This window comes from Podarcis raffonei, chromosome 9 (genome assembly GCF_027172205.1).
Source record: "Podarcis raffonei isolate rPodRaf1 chromosome 9, rPodRaf1.pri, whole genome shotgun sequence".
Classification (NCBI taxonomy): domain Eukaryota; kingdom Metazoa; phylum Chordata; class Lepidosauria; order Squamata; family Lacertidae; genus Podarcis; species Podarcis raffonei.
In genome coordinates, this window is record NC_070610.1 from 35,796,508 (window position 1) to 35,815,513 (window position 19,006).

Consider the following 19,006-nt stretch of genomic DNA (forward strand, 5'->3'; position numbering starts at 1 on the left):
GATCCTGTATCAAGACACAGAATGATTAAAACACATCCATTTATAATTCTTTTTGCCATTCATTATTCCTCATAAATGCAAATATTCAATCCAAACATTGACAGCCATTTTCTTACTATTCCCATATTCGTTTATTTATCATTCATCCACGAGTTTCTTTTCTACAAGCTCCCCTTCCTTAAACTTGATATAGTACACAAATATAAAGCTTCACAACAGTGCCCAACATTTGATCTCCTATTCTATAGCAAGTGCCTCGGTTTCCTTCTAACTATGGAACCATCAATAACTTTGCTGCTGTGACTAAATGAAATATTACCTCTACTGCTGGTTTATTTCCCAATTCTTTATCCTAAATGGTTTCTGTACTATTGTAAATGTTTCTTATATGTACATTGCTTGAATTATCAGCAGTGTATGTAACTCGAGGTGCTGCTCCTTACATACTGATTTTGTCATTAAATAAATATTTGCTTTGCTGCCTTCTTTACATGTGAAAAAAAGATGTCTTTTTGTTCAAATAAATGGGGCAGAACAGACCAAGACAGATGACTTTTTGCATAGGATTCTCCCCTCCTTAGAGCATGCCGTCTCAATCAAAAGCAGAACTACTCCTTGATGGCATACCAGATTTGTTAACTCATAGAACCTTATTTCAGAACCCCCTGCTGGGAAATTCCAGATGTCCATGGGCGGCTGGAAGGATGGAAGCAATTTACTTAGCAAATGTCCTTACGGACTGTTTTTCTTGAAAGTCATGACATATGCATGTGTTATATACTGAAGGGTTTAGAAATAATTTTCTTTGAATGATTGGATTATGTCAATGGCAGGACCTTTCATCATTGTTTTAGCGCTCATAAAAAGGTCGAATTAACAGGAACTCAGGGGAAGATGTTATATATATATATATAAATTTCAGGCAACAAGACTTAAAACAATCAGAACAGTCATTTAACATTCCAGGGTAATTGGTGCTAGGTAATTGGTTTTAGAATCATTATGCAAACAAAGTTCTAGATCAGCTTTCACCAAGTTTGTACTCTACAGACATTTTGGAGTACAACTCCCATCAGTTCCAGCCAACACAGCTATATATAATTTGGACCCTCATTTGATCCTGTCTTGTTTGAACAAACCACATTTTAAAAGTAACTAGTGTACCAACAGCTTGGACAGAACTCTGGCTGGTTTAAAAGCAGAGACTGATGCTTCCAATCTCATCCTTAGTGATGTGCCAGAGGAAGAAGGGATGGGCATGCAAGCCCAAGGCTTGTGCACATACCAAACCATAGTTTAGGTTACTTCCACAAGACTGCAACTCTAAAACTTAACTCTCTATGTGTGTGTGTGTGTGTATATGTAGCCTTGTCCTTATGCCTGACGAAATAGTGAGTGCTTTATTTTTATTATTCATCCAGATGGTTTGATCACTCCCCAACTCCACCACTGCTACCAATTTAAAGCTCCTGACAGATAATTGTTTCATACTGACAGTTCTGACTTCATCCAACGGATGCAAGTCGGTTGCTTGTTTCTATTGGAGCAGATGAATTGTTTGGGAAAGGGTTCCAGGGGCTCTGAATAAGGACTTGGTCAAGCAAACGCAAAAGGGTTTTGTGAATATAAAAGCTTTGCATTCCAAAGACATTGCAGAGATGCTCTGCGAATTCATGCAGAAGCCTGATGCCAGCAATTAAAGTCTGGCGAGAGCATGACGTATGTGTCCTGCAACAATAGCAACTGAATGGGAAAAGAACTCCAGGTGTTCAAATAAAGGTGAAGAATTTCCATTCAAACCGGAGGACTGCAAACTCTTTAGGACACACGTTGCTACACTTAAGGCATGTCTGATTATTTTCTATATTTTTATCCCTCTTAGACAATTATTTTTCTCCTAAAGTGGCGCACATCAATATTGCCATCAGGCTTTCAAAAACGCACAAGGCAAGGGAAAAGAAGAGGGAAGGTAGAGGAAGGAGATGTATTACTTACGTCCAGAGCAAAGGAGTGAGCTATAAACAGGTACTCATAGCCAGGCTAGGCTAGACTGGTCTTATTGTGTTGGTGTTTGCTGCCCTGGGCTTGCTGGGGATATAAATTCAATTAATCACCACTGCCATCAGTTGCTAAGTCAAAGTATTAATGCTTGAATGGAGGGAGGGAAGAGGAGCAGGAATTCCCAGTGCTGAAACCAAGATTTCAGCAGAGACCTCATGTTAAGCTTGTGCTGGATGTGACAAGATTAAATTGCTCGAAATATTTCTTTTGGTGAAAAAGATTTATTACCTAAAATATTACTGTGAAACTGTATTATTTATTTATTGCACAATAAATATTCCCCTTAAGTCCTGAAATGTGTACATATTTCTAGGCTTTAATGAGGTGAAGCAGCTCTTTTTCCAGTCTGTAGAAGGAATTCTACACAACCCACAACTTTTGCACTCGTATTCCAATAGATGTTTGTGATATATAAAATACCCATTTTATTTCTTCTGCATAGAAATTCTCATCAGAATTAACAGCGTTGAGTTAAGATCCCAAGATCACTTTGTTCCTTACGGCAATCCTAATTTGCAGCTGAGAAATGTGCAACAGCTCCTTTCACTGACTTTTAGCTGAGTTAATGTTTAAGCATCCTCATTATTTGAACCAACCAAGAAGTTAAGCCCTGCAGAGAAGGATTGGCTAAGGGGGCAGAAGGGACTGCACTCAACGGCACATCCTCTTTCAAGATTAAGCCAAATACTGCAGTTGGATTGAAGGGTTTTTGGTATGCTGTGCATACTGTAAATAGAAAATTAAGAAGTGGTGCATGGGGCAGGTTTTTGGGACTCACTTAGAACCTTTTTGAATAACCACAGACCTCTTCTGTAATCACCATACTTGGCTCCAACACACCCAACATTGCCCAGCACCTGCAGAATGCAAGGAAGATGGACGAAGGTGGTATGAGTAATGGCAACAATGGTCATTCTTTACCCAGTTATGTGTGGTCATTAAAGGGTTGAGGTCAGCTCCTGATGACCTGTTTATTGAACGTTCATCCTGATTTACACAAAGTTTGTGGGGAGGTGAGATGACATTGGCTATATTTATTATTATTATTATTATTTATTCAATTTTACATTATACATTTAAATCCAAACATTAATCATAATCATCAACATTGAGGATTCCCTGAATCCTTAGACTTCCCTCCATGGTTTCCATTATCAAACTTTTTCTACTGCTTCATATAATTTCTCCATTTTTCTTAAAATAATCCTTTTTTACCTTAGTTTTTAATACAAGTGTTACTCAAATCCTGCCAATGCTTTTAGTTGTTTACAGTGTTCTCTTAAGTAAATTGTAATTTCCCCCCATTCCTTACTAAAGTTTCTGTCTTCCTGGTTTCTGATTTTCCCGGTCATTTTCACCATTTTGGTGTAGTCCATCATCTTCATCAACCATTTGTCTCTGGTCGGGACTTTATCTTCTTTCCAACTCTGTCGTTGGCTACATTCTTGAGCATTCATTCTGATTTATTTGTAGGACATTTATATAACAATGCAGCACGTGATCACTATCCCACACTAGCCAGTGCATTTGTTGCAAAAAAAGAGTATTTTTTGAGGAAGTGGAAGTGTTGCACACCAAATCAACTTTAATTGTGCAACATGAATTTTCTGGTATGTGATTGAATCTCCCATGAAAACAGTCTGGAAACACCATGAAGTCTATAGTTACTTCTGTTTGGACTGTGTCTTATGCCATTTCACTTGTTCTTAGGTCCATTCCCCCTTTTGTTGTCCTTCCTAATATCACCATCCTTTCCTATCTGCTAGACTTGGGTTTTCTTTTTCCTCTTTGCGAACAGTTATCTTCCCAATACTGGAAGTTGATTGGCTTATATCTTCTATAGGTCTTGTGACTGGGTGTTATTTTTCTTAAGGCATGTAAAAATAAGATTAATGGGAGTTATTTTTTATTGATTTTGACGTCTCAGTCCACCTTGGATTAGGGCAGGGGAACAAATCCAATTAAAGTGTTATTATGTTAAAGAATGAAAATGCTGCAAATAGGTTATGTGTTAAACAGCCACAAATTATTTGATTGCAGGGGGATTAAATTTGCCCCACTGTTAGAAATGTTTATAAGTGGATCTAAAATGTGCCCAGGAGGACAATCTTTTAATAAAACGGCTTGGCATGTTTGAAATGTCCCCAAGGGGGTGAATGTTCACAGTAATATATAAATTAACAAATCATTCAAGCAATCATTTTAAAATGTCACTTTTCATCTTCAACAACTTTCTTCCTACCTCAGTAACCCAGCTGACAGGATTTTAAAAATGGAGAATAATCATCATTCTTTACTTCTCAACTACCACTTAACTATTAGTAGAGTGGAAGAACCAATAAAAGGCTCCTTTTGTTGCATAGAGATGAAGCTCTTGACTAATGGCATCATGAGAAAAAAGGGGGTTAGCCACAAACTTGATGCAAAAACTAAGAAGGATTTATTTGGGAGGAAATCTGGTACAGAAAATTGATTTTTGGGAACCGAGGTCTATCATTCTTTCCCCAAGGGTTACAGCATCCATTGTAAACTCAATAACAATTCTTAAACAAAATTGCATTTGCCACTTCTTATAGCCTTGCTGCAGAAGGAGAGACATTTCTGAGCTGTGGGTATTTTGTTTCACTAGTATTGTGTGCTCTTTTTTTCTACCAATTTTCTTAGGCTTAATTTTTAATGGTATTTATTATGGGCATTACTTATGTACTGAAACATTGGACCAGTTTGCACATCTCATTATGCCATGGTTTAATGTGATCTATGAACCAGGCCGCAGCAAATCTACTTATTTTGAGAGTAAGCTGTATGTAATTCAATAGGATTTACCTCTGATTCATAGGGTTTCAGTGTGTGTTAACTATACAGAATAAAACCTAGCAAAACAAAAACTCCAGATCCAGCTTTTTCCTGGGGGGAGGGAGGATTGGATGTGGTGATGACTCTGCTCTGCTAGTGGGGGCCCTCTGTCAACATAAAGGTCTCCATGGCACCCAATGTAAATTCAGGTGTGCAGAAGCTACTGCTGGTGGTATTCTTCCTAGCAATAGCCAGCACAGGGTGTTTCTGGGGTGCAGAGGGTCTGAGATCTAGATCCTAAATTGGTCTAGTAACTACCAGCAGTCTAGACTTAAACCCTTCTGCTGTGCCAACCTGTAACTGGATCAGCCACAAGTGAAGGAAAACCAGCCTCCTTTCTTTTACTCTGGTCAGGGTGAGTGGCAAGGCTTCAGATGTACTGTGTGGCTCTGTCACTGAGATTGACTCTGCCACTCTGTTCAGCGCTGTCAATCCCAGATGGTAGTTTAGGATTATTTCCCTAAGAGTATAAAGCTGTACAAAATTGTTACTCGGAAGGAGGTTCCATGGAGCTTCCTCCCAAATAAACTTGTATAGGATTGCAGCTCAAAAAAGCAATGGACAGTGTCAAATTAGCAGCAGTTTCTGGGCTGGGTCAAATGCTTTCTGCAGTTTGGGAACCCTTTGAATTATGGTTTGGAAGATATTGTGAATGGGACCTCTTGTGTCATTATCTTTGAAAGAGAAAATAGATGTCCTAATATCTACATACCTGTCAAATAGTGCACTCACCGGGGGGTGGGGGAGAGCAACTGCAAGAATAATAACAACATTTACTAATGATCAGGTTAGGATGGGTTTTTTAATGGATATGGACAAAAGATAAGGTGTGTGGGCAGCCTTACAACCTGAAGTGCCTGGTTTGAAACATAAGAGCTACAGTGAGATTAATGTTAACTACCACAGGGGAGGCTTACACTCTCATTTAATGGATTTTATGATGCACCATAGAATGCTTCACTACCTTTTTTGGATTTTAACCAAATTATAGGCAAAGTGAATTCAGTGAACTAAAGCTCCTTTTTATATTTCATAGTCCGCAATCCTATGCAGGCATACTTACGAGTAACTATCATTGGACTCAGCTGGGGCCTACTCCCAAATAAACATGCATATACAATTGTACTGTGCGATATTATCCTCTCACAATAATCTCTAGGGAAGGGAAAATGTACTATACAATTAACTGCGCTATGGAGCTCAGTAGTGAGGGGGAAGGTTAAATCATGCCAATTCTGGTTTCAGTAATCAGCTTTGCTAGTAGATTAGGGATATGTGTCTGTATTAGAAGGTGTAAATCTCCTGTAGGCTGGAACACAGGGCACATAAATAACACCACTGCTGTGAGTTCTTTGGAATATGTGAAGATCTGATGCCCGTCTAAGCCTAAGATGTGACATAATAAGGCAGAGGGTAAGGTGGAATTTAGTTTAGATTTGTAGATGGATTCCATTGCTTGGATTTGCTTTTCATATGGCTGTAACTCTGCAATCCTATGCATGCCTACTCAGAAAAAAACTGATCTAAGTAGGATTTGCTCCTAGGTAGAATTTATGTAGGATTGCAGCCTAAAGGCAGCTTCATATCTTTAAGTACATCTCACTTGCTGACTGTCCAAGTGTCTAAAGCAGAGATGTGGAACCTGAGTGCTGAATGTAGTTCGCCAGTGCAAGTAGATAAATAGGTACCACTGTGGCGGGAAGGTAAATGGCGTTTCTGTGCGCTCTGGTTTCCATCATGGTGTTTCGTCCTGCCAGAAATGGTTTAGTCACGCTGGCCACATGACCCAGAAAAGCTGTCTGTGGACAAACACTGGCTCCCTCGGCCTGAAAGCAAGATGAGCGTCACAACCCCATAGTCGCCTTTGACTGGACTTAACCGTCCAGGGGTCCTTTACCTTTACCTTCACAACTGTAACGTAGTGAATTGAGCAGAATGGAAGGAGAGACCGGGCAAATTTTGGCCTTGCATTGGGTGCTGCTGAATTTTTGAAGACCAAAGTCTGCCACTGGTGGTCACCTGATGTCTACAGGACCACAGGCTCAGACACAGTGGGCCCTGCCACTGCATGCGAATCCTGGCAACTGCCTGTATGTGCCTGGTGCTGATGCCAAGCCTGCTCATCAATGTCCCTTCGGATTTGGGCAAAGAAAGTACAGTGGTACCTTGGGTTAAGTACTTAATTCGTTCCGGAGGTCTGTTCTTAACCTGAAGACTTTAGCTAATGGGGCCTCCTACTGCTGTCGCGCTGCCGGAGCACGATTTCTGTTCTCATCCTGAAACAAAGTTCTTAACCCGAGGTACTATTTCTGGGTTAGCAGAGTCTGTAACCTGAAGCGTCTGTAACCTGAAGCGTATGTAACCCGAGGTACCACTGTATATAGCACTCCACAGAGAATCGTAAGATAGGGCTACTTGTCTTTAATCAAACAGGAGGGCACTAGGCTTGGTTATATTCAGTAGAGAAGGAAATGTACTTTGCATATATATTAGAGGCACGTTGCTGTTTGCAGAGAACCAGGTCATGCTAATACAAGCAAGGGATTTTGCAGCCCTGATTGCTGAAGGGCTGGAGGTCCAAACATACAGTATGCACAGGTCCAAGAAATATACACAGGTCAGTTGAAGTGGCAAATAGGATGCACACATGCGCCTCCACCAGCGCCACACCACCTCCAGGATTCAACAGCCTGCTCCCAGCTATTTCCTGTACTTGAACTTGGCACTTGCAAAAGGTTATGCTCTGCACACTCTTCTTTATTACTGGGTGGTTGGGCAAGATTAAAATGTTCTTCTAGTGCATGAAAAAAATCTACACGGAGAGCTGAGTGAATAAACAGCGTTGGAGGTCTCAAACGTTTTGTAGTAATTCTAAAACTCCGTATGAATTGTCCCGCAGTGCGATAAGAGAGGCTACCCATGGCTCCCTCTGCTGTTCATAAACACTGTTCTTGCCTGTCCCAGGAGCAACATCAATAGCACAAGGCATTTTCTCCTATGAACTGTGTTCTTGATGTTCCCAGTCTCTGCTGGATCGAAGAACAAATGTGCAAGCCAAACTGTGATACCCTGCGATGGCAGCTGTGTTCAGACAGAGGGCTTGGGATGTTATTAAATCACTGAAAGTAGAAAAATGCCACGTGAAGGCTGAAAGTGTATCCTTAATCCCCCCCTCCTTGTATACCAGCATAGCAGGACAAAACCATACGTGATTGCTGCTTTTGTTCCATTACAATAACAGCTAGGCAGACTGTACCATTTCACCACTTCCAAGTATAAAAATTACTGGATCAGGCTGGATTTTAGGGTGGAATTTGAAATGTGCCAAATTCCATACTGAGAGCCATTCAGAACTTTCACATTACATGAAGATAGGTTTGTGATTTGGCTGCATTTGTTTTGTCCCCAAATTGCAATTTGCATTAGAAAGTAATAGCTTTGAATCTTATCCCTCTGATTCCCCCCCCCCCCAGTTTAAGGTAAGAAGAATAAGTGAACACATATTAAGAGGGAGTCTTGTGTATTTGTTGTATCTGTAATAAAATCCCACCAGTGGGACTTACTTTAAAGTAAAAGGTTCAGGATTAGGTTGCTACATGCTGCAAACTTTCTCTGGATTGCACCTATTGTACAGCAACAGCATATTAATCAAAACTGACATGACTGGGGTGCTTTGTGGTATTAAACATTGGAACAATAATTTTTGTCTGGTAAATTGGCTTTGGATTGTGCAAAGTTATATCTACTGTATTGTGAAAAGCTGCAAAATAACATATTATTAAAACTGCATTCTAGCCTCCACTATCCCTTTTCTTTTTTCTCAATTAGCACTTCTTTAAGAAATAAGGCAACATCTTTTACTGTGTAATCATTCGGTTCATACAGGAAACATTGTTTCATGAATATCTTAACAGGTTCCTCAGTTTTCCATGCAAGGCTCCCAAGGACATGACAAGAGCACAATTAAACTGCAATTAAGTCATTTTGCTTAACTTTTTGCCTGCTGTCTAGCAAATATCCTGGGGTCTATTATTATTGCCCACAAGCATTAGCAAATTAGCCATATCCTTTCCCAGCAGGGATTGAGTCTGTTCCTTGAAGTCATCTTGCTTCTGCTTCTTTCGCTTGAATGAAAGTTTCTTCTTACAGCCAAATTGTTTAAGTGCTCTGGCGGCAAAAAGCCCCACTGAAGTTGGCAGTTACTGGCGGGCTACTTATCAGATCACAGGAATGCATGATTCTTGGAACAAAATCAATGTTTGACACATTATTCTGACACCTAGTGATAGTCCTTTAAACATCTGAATTGCTCCAATCGCTGTCAAATTTATAAAATCGGCAATATTTAGATTCAGCTTTGGTATGATTGTTGCTGTGCCTCCATGTGGATGAACACAGGAAGCTGCCTTATACCAAGTCAGACAATTGCTCCATCTTAGTTCAGTGTGGTTTTTGCTGCTGAACTACACTTTTAAGGTGTTTTAGACAGGGGTCTCTCACAGCCCTACCTGGAGACTGAACCAATACTTACCAGTGAGTGGATTATCCAAGATCATATGGGTCACAAGTGGCCAGCACACCAGTCTACCCATGAACTCATTTTTTAAAGAGCTTTGTGTCAGGAGGAAATTTCACAGGTGTGCTTTTTTCCATGTCACTGCCGTGCTAATAAAAGAAATAGCACCAGCTATTTAAAGATAAATTTGGGGGGGGGGAGCAAGTTTGAAGCATCTGCAGCTAGACTTGACTGTTTACAGTGGTTGGCTTGTTTGTGTGAAATCATTTGCGTGTTGACTTAAGTTTAAGCATGTTGTGAGCCATCGGGAGGATGGACAGTTTTTTGGAGAACAAATGATAATGGAAATGTCCCAAAGAGGATACAGGATTCTGTTAGATCTTCTTCACCCTGTCCTGTCCTTCAGGCAGGTTAAAGTACTTTTTAATTTGATTTATAATCATAAAATGGTGACCAAAGCAGCTTCATGTCTAAGTGGGGATATGATGAAAATAGGGACCGTCCGTTCCATGACGATATTTATATGCCGTCCATCTGACTGCGTTACCGCAGCCACTCTGGACGGCTTGCAACATAAACAAAAACCGGATAACACATTAAACATTAGCAAATTTCCCTATTAGATGTCTTCTAAAGGTTGTATAGTTACTTATCTCCTTGGTGGTGGTTGTTTTTTGGGGGGGGCGGGGAGTTGCATAACTGAAATCGCCTCTGTCCAAAGAGTCAACGCAGATGTATTTACATATTGCACTTTGCAACACAGTATGTGCGCCGCTTTCGGGCAGTGGAAGGGAGGCGGGCGCCACGATAGCGGCCCAAGAGATGCGACAGTAGGAGCACATGGGAAATGATGCCTCCTTGGGCGAAGAAAGGAGGGCAAGCCGCGGCTGCAGCGCCTAGTGGCTAACGCGCCTGTTTCCAAAGACACAGAAGCTGCCGATAGCCTAACCGGAGTCTGCAGAGTTCGGCCCTGAGCAACATCCCAGCACGCACTGCGAGAGAACGAACTACAACCCCCAGACTACCCCTCTACGACGTATTCGGACCCCTAAGGATCATGAAGCGCGGTGCATGCTGGGAACGGTAGTTCACGTTTAAAAGTGCTGACGCCTGACGAGTAGGCCTCCGTCCGCCCGAGCTCTGCGACAAGGTAAGGAAAGTTGGGAAGGCTCTCGTCCCCGGCACAGCCCAGCTTAGACACCGAAGAAATGACTTCACACGGTCGGGCAGGCCAGGGTTTTTCCCCCGCTGCCGCTTTCGGTAACCCTCGCTTCCAGGATTCCGCTGGATTTTGTTCGGTGCTGCTGCCCCCTCGCGGCGCGCTTGTGGCGTTAACCTTTCACAAGCGGCCGTTGCTCCTGGCTACGCAGCTACGGCGACTCTGGCCCTTTTAATTGCTTTAGGCGCATGCGCTTCTGTTCGCTATAAGCGCGTGCAGAGAGCGTCGTCGTGTGGCGGATCCGCACTTTTGCTGCTCAGGAACAAGGCAAGAAAGTCGCCGCCGCTGCTTTGCGTGGCCGTTGGGAGGACGCTCCTTAACGCTTGGGGAGAAGGTTACCCCACTCCACCCCTCCGGGGAAAGCCCATGGGGAAGCGTTTTTCTATATATTATTGTTATAATTTATTAAATTTATATAATGTGGATATATATGACTGTTAGCTGCAGCTTGCAATTGCTGTCCAAGGCACAGCTGCCAGAGGAAGGCGGGGAACTGTGGCAACTTTGGGGTGTGAGGAGAAGTGCTTGGCACAAAGCCATGTCTTTTGGGGCGTCTATTTCACATCTTGTGTGAAGCTGCTGGGAAAAGACTTGGTTCGTGGCTCTTATTTCCCATCGACTTCAGTGGGGCTTAAGTGGGCCTCGCATTTCCTCCTCAAAATTGCAATTATTTGCTGCGGGAGAAGGTCTTCTTACTCGAGACTGAGCCCCCCTTGAAAAGTCGAGAACTTAAAACTCCGAGGAAAGGTGCAGTCTTCCACAGGTCTGCTCAGAAGTACCGGTAAATCTCATTGTGTTTAATGGGGATTCATTCCACAGAAGTACATAGGATGGTAGCTCAGCAACTCTCCCATACAATCTCTGCTCCTCGCCATTGGGAAAGAAATGCTGTTATTAATGCTTACCTGGGTTGAAGGGAAAGGGCAGTTTCCACATTTTGCAATAAGCAGCAAAACAGTGATTTTAAAGTAGGTTTTAACCGTGGCACCTGCTTCAGTGGAGACTTTCACTGTTTATTACTTTTTCTCCCTTTAAATACATTAAGTTTGGTTTAATTTATTTTCATATTAACTAGGGCTTGTTACCTGCTTGGCAAAAATAAAGCCATTGATTTAAATTTTTCTTCTTAAGTTTTTGACAGTGGTTAGAACCTGAATATTTGCGAAAGCAATAGCTATATATGTTTAGATAGACACACCTCCCTCTGCCCTTTTTACAATTATGCTGCTCTGTGTAGTGGCACCAAAGAATGTTTATGTAGTCCATAAAACTTTACACTGCTTGATTGTAATAAAAAAAGCACAAAGATAAAACAAGAAAATTTTAAAAAATCACAGTAGTATTTTAAAATATACAAAAGTTAAAATACTAAACAGATTATGTAGCTAGTGGTGATTTAGTAGACATTCCACATGGATTTGTATAACTTCGATTTAGCACCCACCTTCCCAGCCTCAAACTGTTGTCTGATCTTTATGCTAACCCTTTTTTATTTCTTTAGACAATTTTTCATGTGACTGATATGTTTGGTTTAGAAACTTTGAAAAATTAAGTGAACAAAGAAGTTACTGCGCAGCTGAAAATCAGATTTTACTCTAGCACAAAACACAGGCATAGTTGGGTGTTTAAATATTCTCATTGATTTTCCATTTCCTATTTGTACAGGCACTTCACAAAAGAAATGCAAAAGGCTAAGAGTATGCAGCAATGCCATAGAACTAGACCGTATCATACACGTCTCAGGCAGCATTTATCACTTCAAAGCAATTGTACTTCATATCCATTTCAGGACTAGTGTATGAGTTGCGGTTACACTATGTTTACACTAAGGGAGGCTATGTCAATATGGTTATAAAGTAGTTTCCTTTAAGTGGCTTGCTGATTTGAACTTCAAGCACTTTAAGAGTATGAGAGGAGTGCAGGGCAGTGTTAACCACACACCTGGCACTAGTTTTGTAATTATGTAATCAAAAACGTTTTTGAGTGACACAGGCAGGTGGGCATGAATGGAATGATTTGCTTCTGTGGTAAAGCTTGTCTGTCTTGTTAGCCTCTTATGCTTCCTTTAATACGTTGCTTGTACATAGGTGCACTGCGTGTGTGTGTGTGTGTGTATAGATAGATAGAATATCTATCATCTATCTATCTGCTATATACATAATGATCCTTAGGTCTGTCTGACAGATGTGTCAGAATCATTGAAGTATTTCCAGAACACCCAGAAATCTGAAATTGGGAAAAGATGCACACCAACGCTTCTTAAATACTAATAAGGTCTGAAAACAGGGTACTTTAATTTATCGCTATCAAAATAGAATATGAAGTGTGATGGCAACACATTGCAAGCCAGGGTGCAAATGAAGCAGTATGTTGGGCCAGACTTAGGTAAGGTAATAATGGGGTCAAGTCACATTTCTGTGGGAGTTCACCAGTCCCTGTTTTAATACTTGGAAGAAAAGGGTGACGTCGCTGGCAGCTGATAGTGCAAGAGTAATAGCCAATTTGCCTTCCAGAAGATACAGACTCCAACAGGCTTTGGAATGTACAGCCCTCCAGATGTTAGACTGCAACTCAATGGTCAGTGGTCGGGGATGGTGGGAATTGTAGGCCACAACATCTGTAGGGTGTATAAATTTGGCCACCCCTGTGATAGTACTGGCTAAAAGATAATAAAAGCAATAATAAAAAATAATTGCAAAACCCCCTGTAGCATGTAAACATTCTGTACAATTTATGACCCTTCCATCTTTTCATGCCAGTATAATAAATGTAATGCCAATTTACATTTTGTCCGTCTGTACTATCAATATTTTGTTAACTGTTCATTGAAGATGTCAAGGGTCTGTGCCATTTTTGGAGGATCTCGGGGAATTGGCCATGCTGTTGCACAACTGCTAGCACAGAAAGGATATTGCCTGGCCATTATTGCCAGAAATCTGGATAGAGCTCAAACTACTGCAAAGAACTTGGGAGGTATGTATACCTTAGTGTTTTTGCAAAATGTGTTAAACTATTAAAGTAATACATGTGTGTTAAATAAAGTAGCATGATTATTTTACACTGAATTTGAATCTTGCAGATCTGATACTACAACCCCTACATAATACAGTGGTACCTCGGGTTACATATGCTTCAGGTTACATACGCTTCAGGTTACAGACTCCACTAACCTAGAAATAGTACCTCGGGTTAAGGACTTTGCTTCAGGATGAGAACAGAAATCGTGCTCTGGCAGCGTGGCAGCAGCAGGAAGCCCCATTAGCTAAAGTGGTGCTTCAGGTTAAGAACAGTTTCAGGTTAAGAACGGACCTCTGGAACGAATTAAGTACTTAACCCGAGGTACCACTGTATAGTATAAGATAAGGGTCTGGTTAATAGTTGATGAGTGACATGGGGAATTGTTGGTTCTTTGTAATGTAAGAATGTGTACTCTGTCAGTATCAGACTTCGTTTCCAATCATATAATTAGTATATTATTTTCTAGGATCCACGTGCTAGCTAACAGCTTTCTGTCTGTATTTATGATACTTGCAGTCTCTGAATGTTTTGAGAAAGTTTGTATCTTATTGCGGACTTTGTGCCAACACAGCAGGTCATCTAGCATTTAGATGCGATGTTTCCAAAGAAGAAGACATCCAAAATGTGTTTAAAGAAATGGAGACAAGTTTAGGTCAAATAAACTATCTGGTTAATGCTGCAGGTATCAACAGGTTAGTTTCCAATTTAAGCTTCTGTCAAAGGTACACTTTTGAAAATATCTAACAAATAAATATACAGGTATAAAATAGTGTGGTTTGTTTTGTTTTAGAGTTTAAAATCAAAGATTTAATTTGTATCTAAAAGTATGTGGAACAAATTTCATTAGATTGATTTGATATTCTTTGATTTAAGGAAGTTGAATTAAAATATCATTATCCTAAAAGGACTGTTTCATTTGCTGCAGCCTTTATACTGATCAAAAGCTGATTTTGGAGGGGCTCTTTATCTACCTTCATCTTGTTTAAACAATAGCATAATCAGTATTCTGGGTAAACCTTTAGGGATTGTTATAATTCACTACAATTATAGGGTGACTTCTAGTGGGCAAAGGTGCATAGATAAAACATTCTGGAGTATCCCTACTAATAAGACAAAGGTTGCCAATTGAGATTATTAGTGCTTAATAAAACAACATAGGGTACTCAACTTCATAATGAACTCATTTAGTTTTGCACTTCAGTGTTTTTCTAGTTTAAAACTATATATTATTATTAGCAAAGTGGCTGAAATTGTTAATTTTTTCAGTGTATTGTAATTAATTATGCTTGACTATATTGGCCTGTTTCTTTCATGAGTCTAAACAATAGTATTTCTATTCTCCACTGTCATTTTTTTAATATTAGGGATGGCTTGTTGTTGAGAACCAAGGCTGATGATATGTTATCCCAGCTTCAAACCAATCTTTTGGGGACAATGTTGACATGCAAAGCTGCTGTGAAGGGTATGATTCAGCAGCAAGGTGGAGCTATTGTTAACGTAGGTGTGTCTGCCTAAACAAATATGATTATTTTCAGTTGATACTAACTTTTCAAGAATCAATGTATGGTATGTTACAAGTTCTCCTATATAAACGCACGCAGTTGAAGTTCTTACCAAAATTAACCACAGCACTTTTGGGGTCATTGGATTGGAGTCAAATGTGCCTTTTGCCTGCTGCTTTTCCATCTCATCCAAAAGCATTGTGCAATCAGAGTGTAACAAAAGCCAAATGTGTTCTGCTTGTGTAAGATGCTCATACAGTAAGCCTTTTTCTCATTTTATAGAACTGCATATTCACTCCCACTGTTCTCTCAAAAAGTGTTTTCCAGCTTCTCTGAGGCTGCAGTCCTACACCCACCCACCCACCCACCCCTCTACCTGGGAATATGTCCTATTGAACTCAATGAGGCTTAATTCTGAGTAGATATTCATAGCATGACTTTGTAAAAAAATTAAAAGCTGCTTATGATGCAGTGGGATGTGGTGTCTGCAGTTAGGGAAAACAAGAGGGGAAATCTGTTCTACCTGCTTGCCTGCCAGACAACAGACCTCTCTGGAGTTGTGCCCATAAATGCAATTTGGAATCCATGGGTGCCCACTGGTCATCCTAGATCAGGGATAGGGAATGCCTGGTCCTCCCTTGACCCAGTTCCTATAATCTAGTATGTTTGTGATAGAGCTATATAGATAATGCCTAATGGCTTCAGAGCAGGCCTTGGGAAACATACTGGAAGTGACTGTATTTTTAAAAATGTTGATAAAATGAAAAATTTCTGCATGTAGATTGTTTTAAAGCAGGACGAGTTAAAAGTAGGAGAAATATTTGAGCCACTCAGGGTTTGTTTTTTGTTTTTTAATGAATAGACTGACTTCTGACCTTCCCCCTTTGCCCTATTGCAAGGGTTTGGGTTCTCACTTGTATTTTCATATGGCTGTGACTGGAACAGTATCTGTAATGCATTAAGGGCATGCTTGCTTTTCAGCATAAGGCCTTCATGTACATTAGGCAAATAAGATAAGGCATTAAAAATATTCAATTAAAAGTTAAAGATCAATACAGCTACTATTAAAAACGCCCAGTCCTGACTATAGTTTCTAAACTTTGGCTTTGCCTGTCTTTCCCTTTGGTTTATTTTAGGAAGTATCGTTGGGCTGAAGGGCAATTCTGGTCAGAGCGTATACAGTGCCAGCAAAGCAGGATTAGTTGGATTTTCACGCTCTCTTGCTAAAGAAATAGCAAGAAAGAACATTCGAGTCAACATGGTTGCTCCAGGTTAGTTTTTAGTTCACCAACTGTCACTTGTGAATCAGTACGTAAGATCAGATGCTTTTAGGTCCTTTTATACTGAATTTAATTCACAATATTGATATCAGTCCGATAATTGCATCAGTTACATACTTAACAGGTAAAGCAACGGTGGAGAACTTTGACCCTCCAGATGTTGTTGGACTCCAGTGGGAGTTTTCCACCTGCCAGCCCTGCCAGCTCCACCCTCCAGCCCTTGGATCCCTAGGGGCCTTCAGAATGGTGCTGCTGCCACAGGCAATTATGTGTGTGTGTCTTGTCATGAACTGGGTGGAAGACCATGAATCATAGGGATGGAGAGAGTGTGTGTGTGTGTGTGTGTGTGTGAGAATCCAGCAGTGCTTCGTTTGTTTTTGATTGTTAAGTTGTTAATGTTGCTAGTATTGTTAGGATTATGATTACTGCAATGCCTTGTGAGTTTTATAAAATGACTTCTTTTGTGGTTGTGCTGTTTAGATGATTTTTAAAAGTTGTTTTGTTATTAGTGTTCTATAGACAGTGGAAGTTTTACTGATGATTTGTTTATTATTTTATACGGTTTATGTTGTGGTTGTGATGTTGTTATTTATGGTGTGTAAGCTGCTTTGTGACTCATGTGAGTGAAAAGCTGCGAAGAAATAATAATAAAACATCTAGATAGGCTTGTCTAAATAAGAATGTTTTTAGCAACTGCCAAAAAGAGTACAGTGAGGTTGCCTGCATGATATCAATAGGCAGGGAGTTCCAAAGTGTAGGTGCTGCCGCACTAAAATTTTGAGTTGAGTAACACTTGAATGAGGATATATGGGGTAAGACAATCTCATAGGTAAACTGGTGCCAAGCTGTTAAGAGATTTATATACTAATAGTAACACCTTTAACTTGGCCCAGTAGCAAATCAGCAGCCAGTGCAGTTCTCTGAGCATAGGTGTTCTATGCTGCTATGTCCTCCTGTCAGCAGTTGTGTTGTAGCGTTCTGGACTAACTGAAGTTTCCAGATCAGGTAACAGGGAAGCCCTTCATAGAGTGCATTGCAGCAATCTAGTCATGAAGTAGCCAAGGCATGAGCTACTTTGGCCAGGCTTTTCTGGTCCAGGAGTGGCTGAAGCCGACAAACCAAGTGGAGTTGGTAAAAGGCATTTTGAGCCACTGAGGCTACCCAAGTCTCTAGTTACAGGGCTGGATCTAGAAGCACCCCTAAACTGTAAACCTGCTCTTCCAGGGGGAGTGTAACCACATCCAGGGTAGGCAATTGACCAGGTCCTTGGACATGGAAACTACTTACTCATAGTGCCTCCGTCTTGTCAGGTTTCAAGCTCAGCTTGTTTTCCCTCATCCCAAGCAATAGCCCAGGGGCTGCAGAGCCTCTCCTGATTCATGCAGATACAGTTTTCAAACTGTTTTGCTTTAGTAAAAACATTTCTAAAAATTTCCTAAAACATAACTGTGTGGTGACTGCACGACTGAACAGATGAATCATCTGCTTGGCAAAATACAGCCTTAATACTTTTATGTATGTACACGTGCAGCAGGTGGAGTTCTTGCATTAACTCCTGTAGTTTACCTTGAACAACTCAGTTTGAGTGTGTCCCTACTAACCACAGCAAGATTTCGTTTTGAACATTAACACCTTTTGACATCTCAGCAAGCCTCTAGCAGCACACTAAGTAAAGTCCCTGGATGTGAGAATTTAACCTCCAACCTCAACCCAAGGCATTTCAAATGCACTGTCTCTCTTCATTTTATTCAATTCTGATGTTCTGTGATTTTATCCTGCTAAGGCTATCTGTGTAGGAATTGCTTTGTACAGTACTTATTTTATAGTGCAGTGCACCTTTCCATAACTGAAATGTTTCTGTCAGCTTGCAGAGACTGTAGTGGAAAGCATGGGCTCTAGTAGCCTAAATATGGAACCTTGCCTTCTCTTTCACTCCAAACCCTAACTTGATGCAAGTTGGAAACAGATCTTGGACTTGTTTTCTGTCCATCATTAAATGTATATGTTCATGTCTATAGTGGTCGAGTACGCAGTCATTTGAACACAGGATGTGCTTTTCACAGTAACGTAAAACCCTGGTTTGAATAAGAGAACTCCCAAAGATTCTGTGGACTATGCAAGACTGAGATTCTTACTGCAGCCATCCAAACTCCATATGTGATAAGATAGGGAACAGAAGTGGCTCCTGAACCGGGCCCTGTGTAGTCTTTAGTTTAAATAAGTTCAAACTGGCTTGGTTCGCACAGCATTTTAAATCACAGTTAAACTTAAATATAGTTTAAAGGTGCACAGTGCTAAAACTGCATGTACTTTGTTTCTCCCTCACTCTTGTTGCTGGTTTGTTGCCAAGAACTAAACCAGGGTTTGACTTAACCATTACAGCTGAACCCAGGCTTGGGGTTTGTTTCCTTCCAAACAAACCACAAGCTGTATGAAGGCTTGCTGTCAGGTTACCGCCCATGGATGGTTTGGGGAAAACCAACCATAGGCCTGGGTTTTGATGTAATGCTAAGCCAAACCATGGTTTAGCTCCTAGCAGTGCAGCAGACGTATG

At 40.7% G+C, this 19,006-nt stretch overlaps 1 protein-coding gene across 16 annotated transcripts in view; it reads left to right on the plus strand.

Moving 5' to 3' along the window:
• The first annotated feature begins 10,228 nt into the window (after positions 1-10,228).
• Positions 10,229-19,006, plus strand: part of CBR4 (carbonyl reductase 4) — a 291,935-nt gene continuing 283,157 nt past the window's right edge. For 4 of the 16 annotated variants that reach the window (XR_008332146.1, XM_053402888.1, XM_053402886.1 and 1 more), the window contains exons 1-5: positions 11,016-13,229; positions 13,484-13,625; positions 14,242-14,362; positions 15,035-15,171; positions 16,309-16,443. Coding sequence is in view for 8 of the 16 variants with exons in the window: in XM_053402888.1 (XP_053258863.1) it covers positions 13,209-13,229; positions 13,484-13,625; positions 14,242-14,362; positions 15,035-15,171; positions 16,309-16,443 (556 nt within the window). In the remaining 8 variants the exon portion in view is untranslated. The other 12 variants (XR_008332140.1, XR_008332141.1, XM_053402884.1 and 9 more) reach the window with 8 other exon arrangements.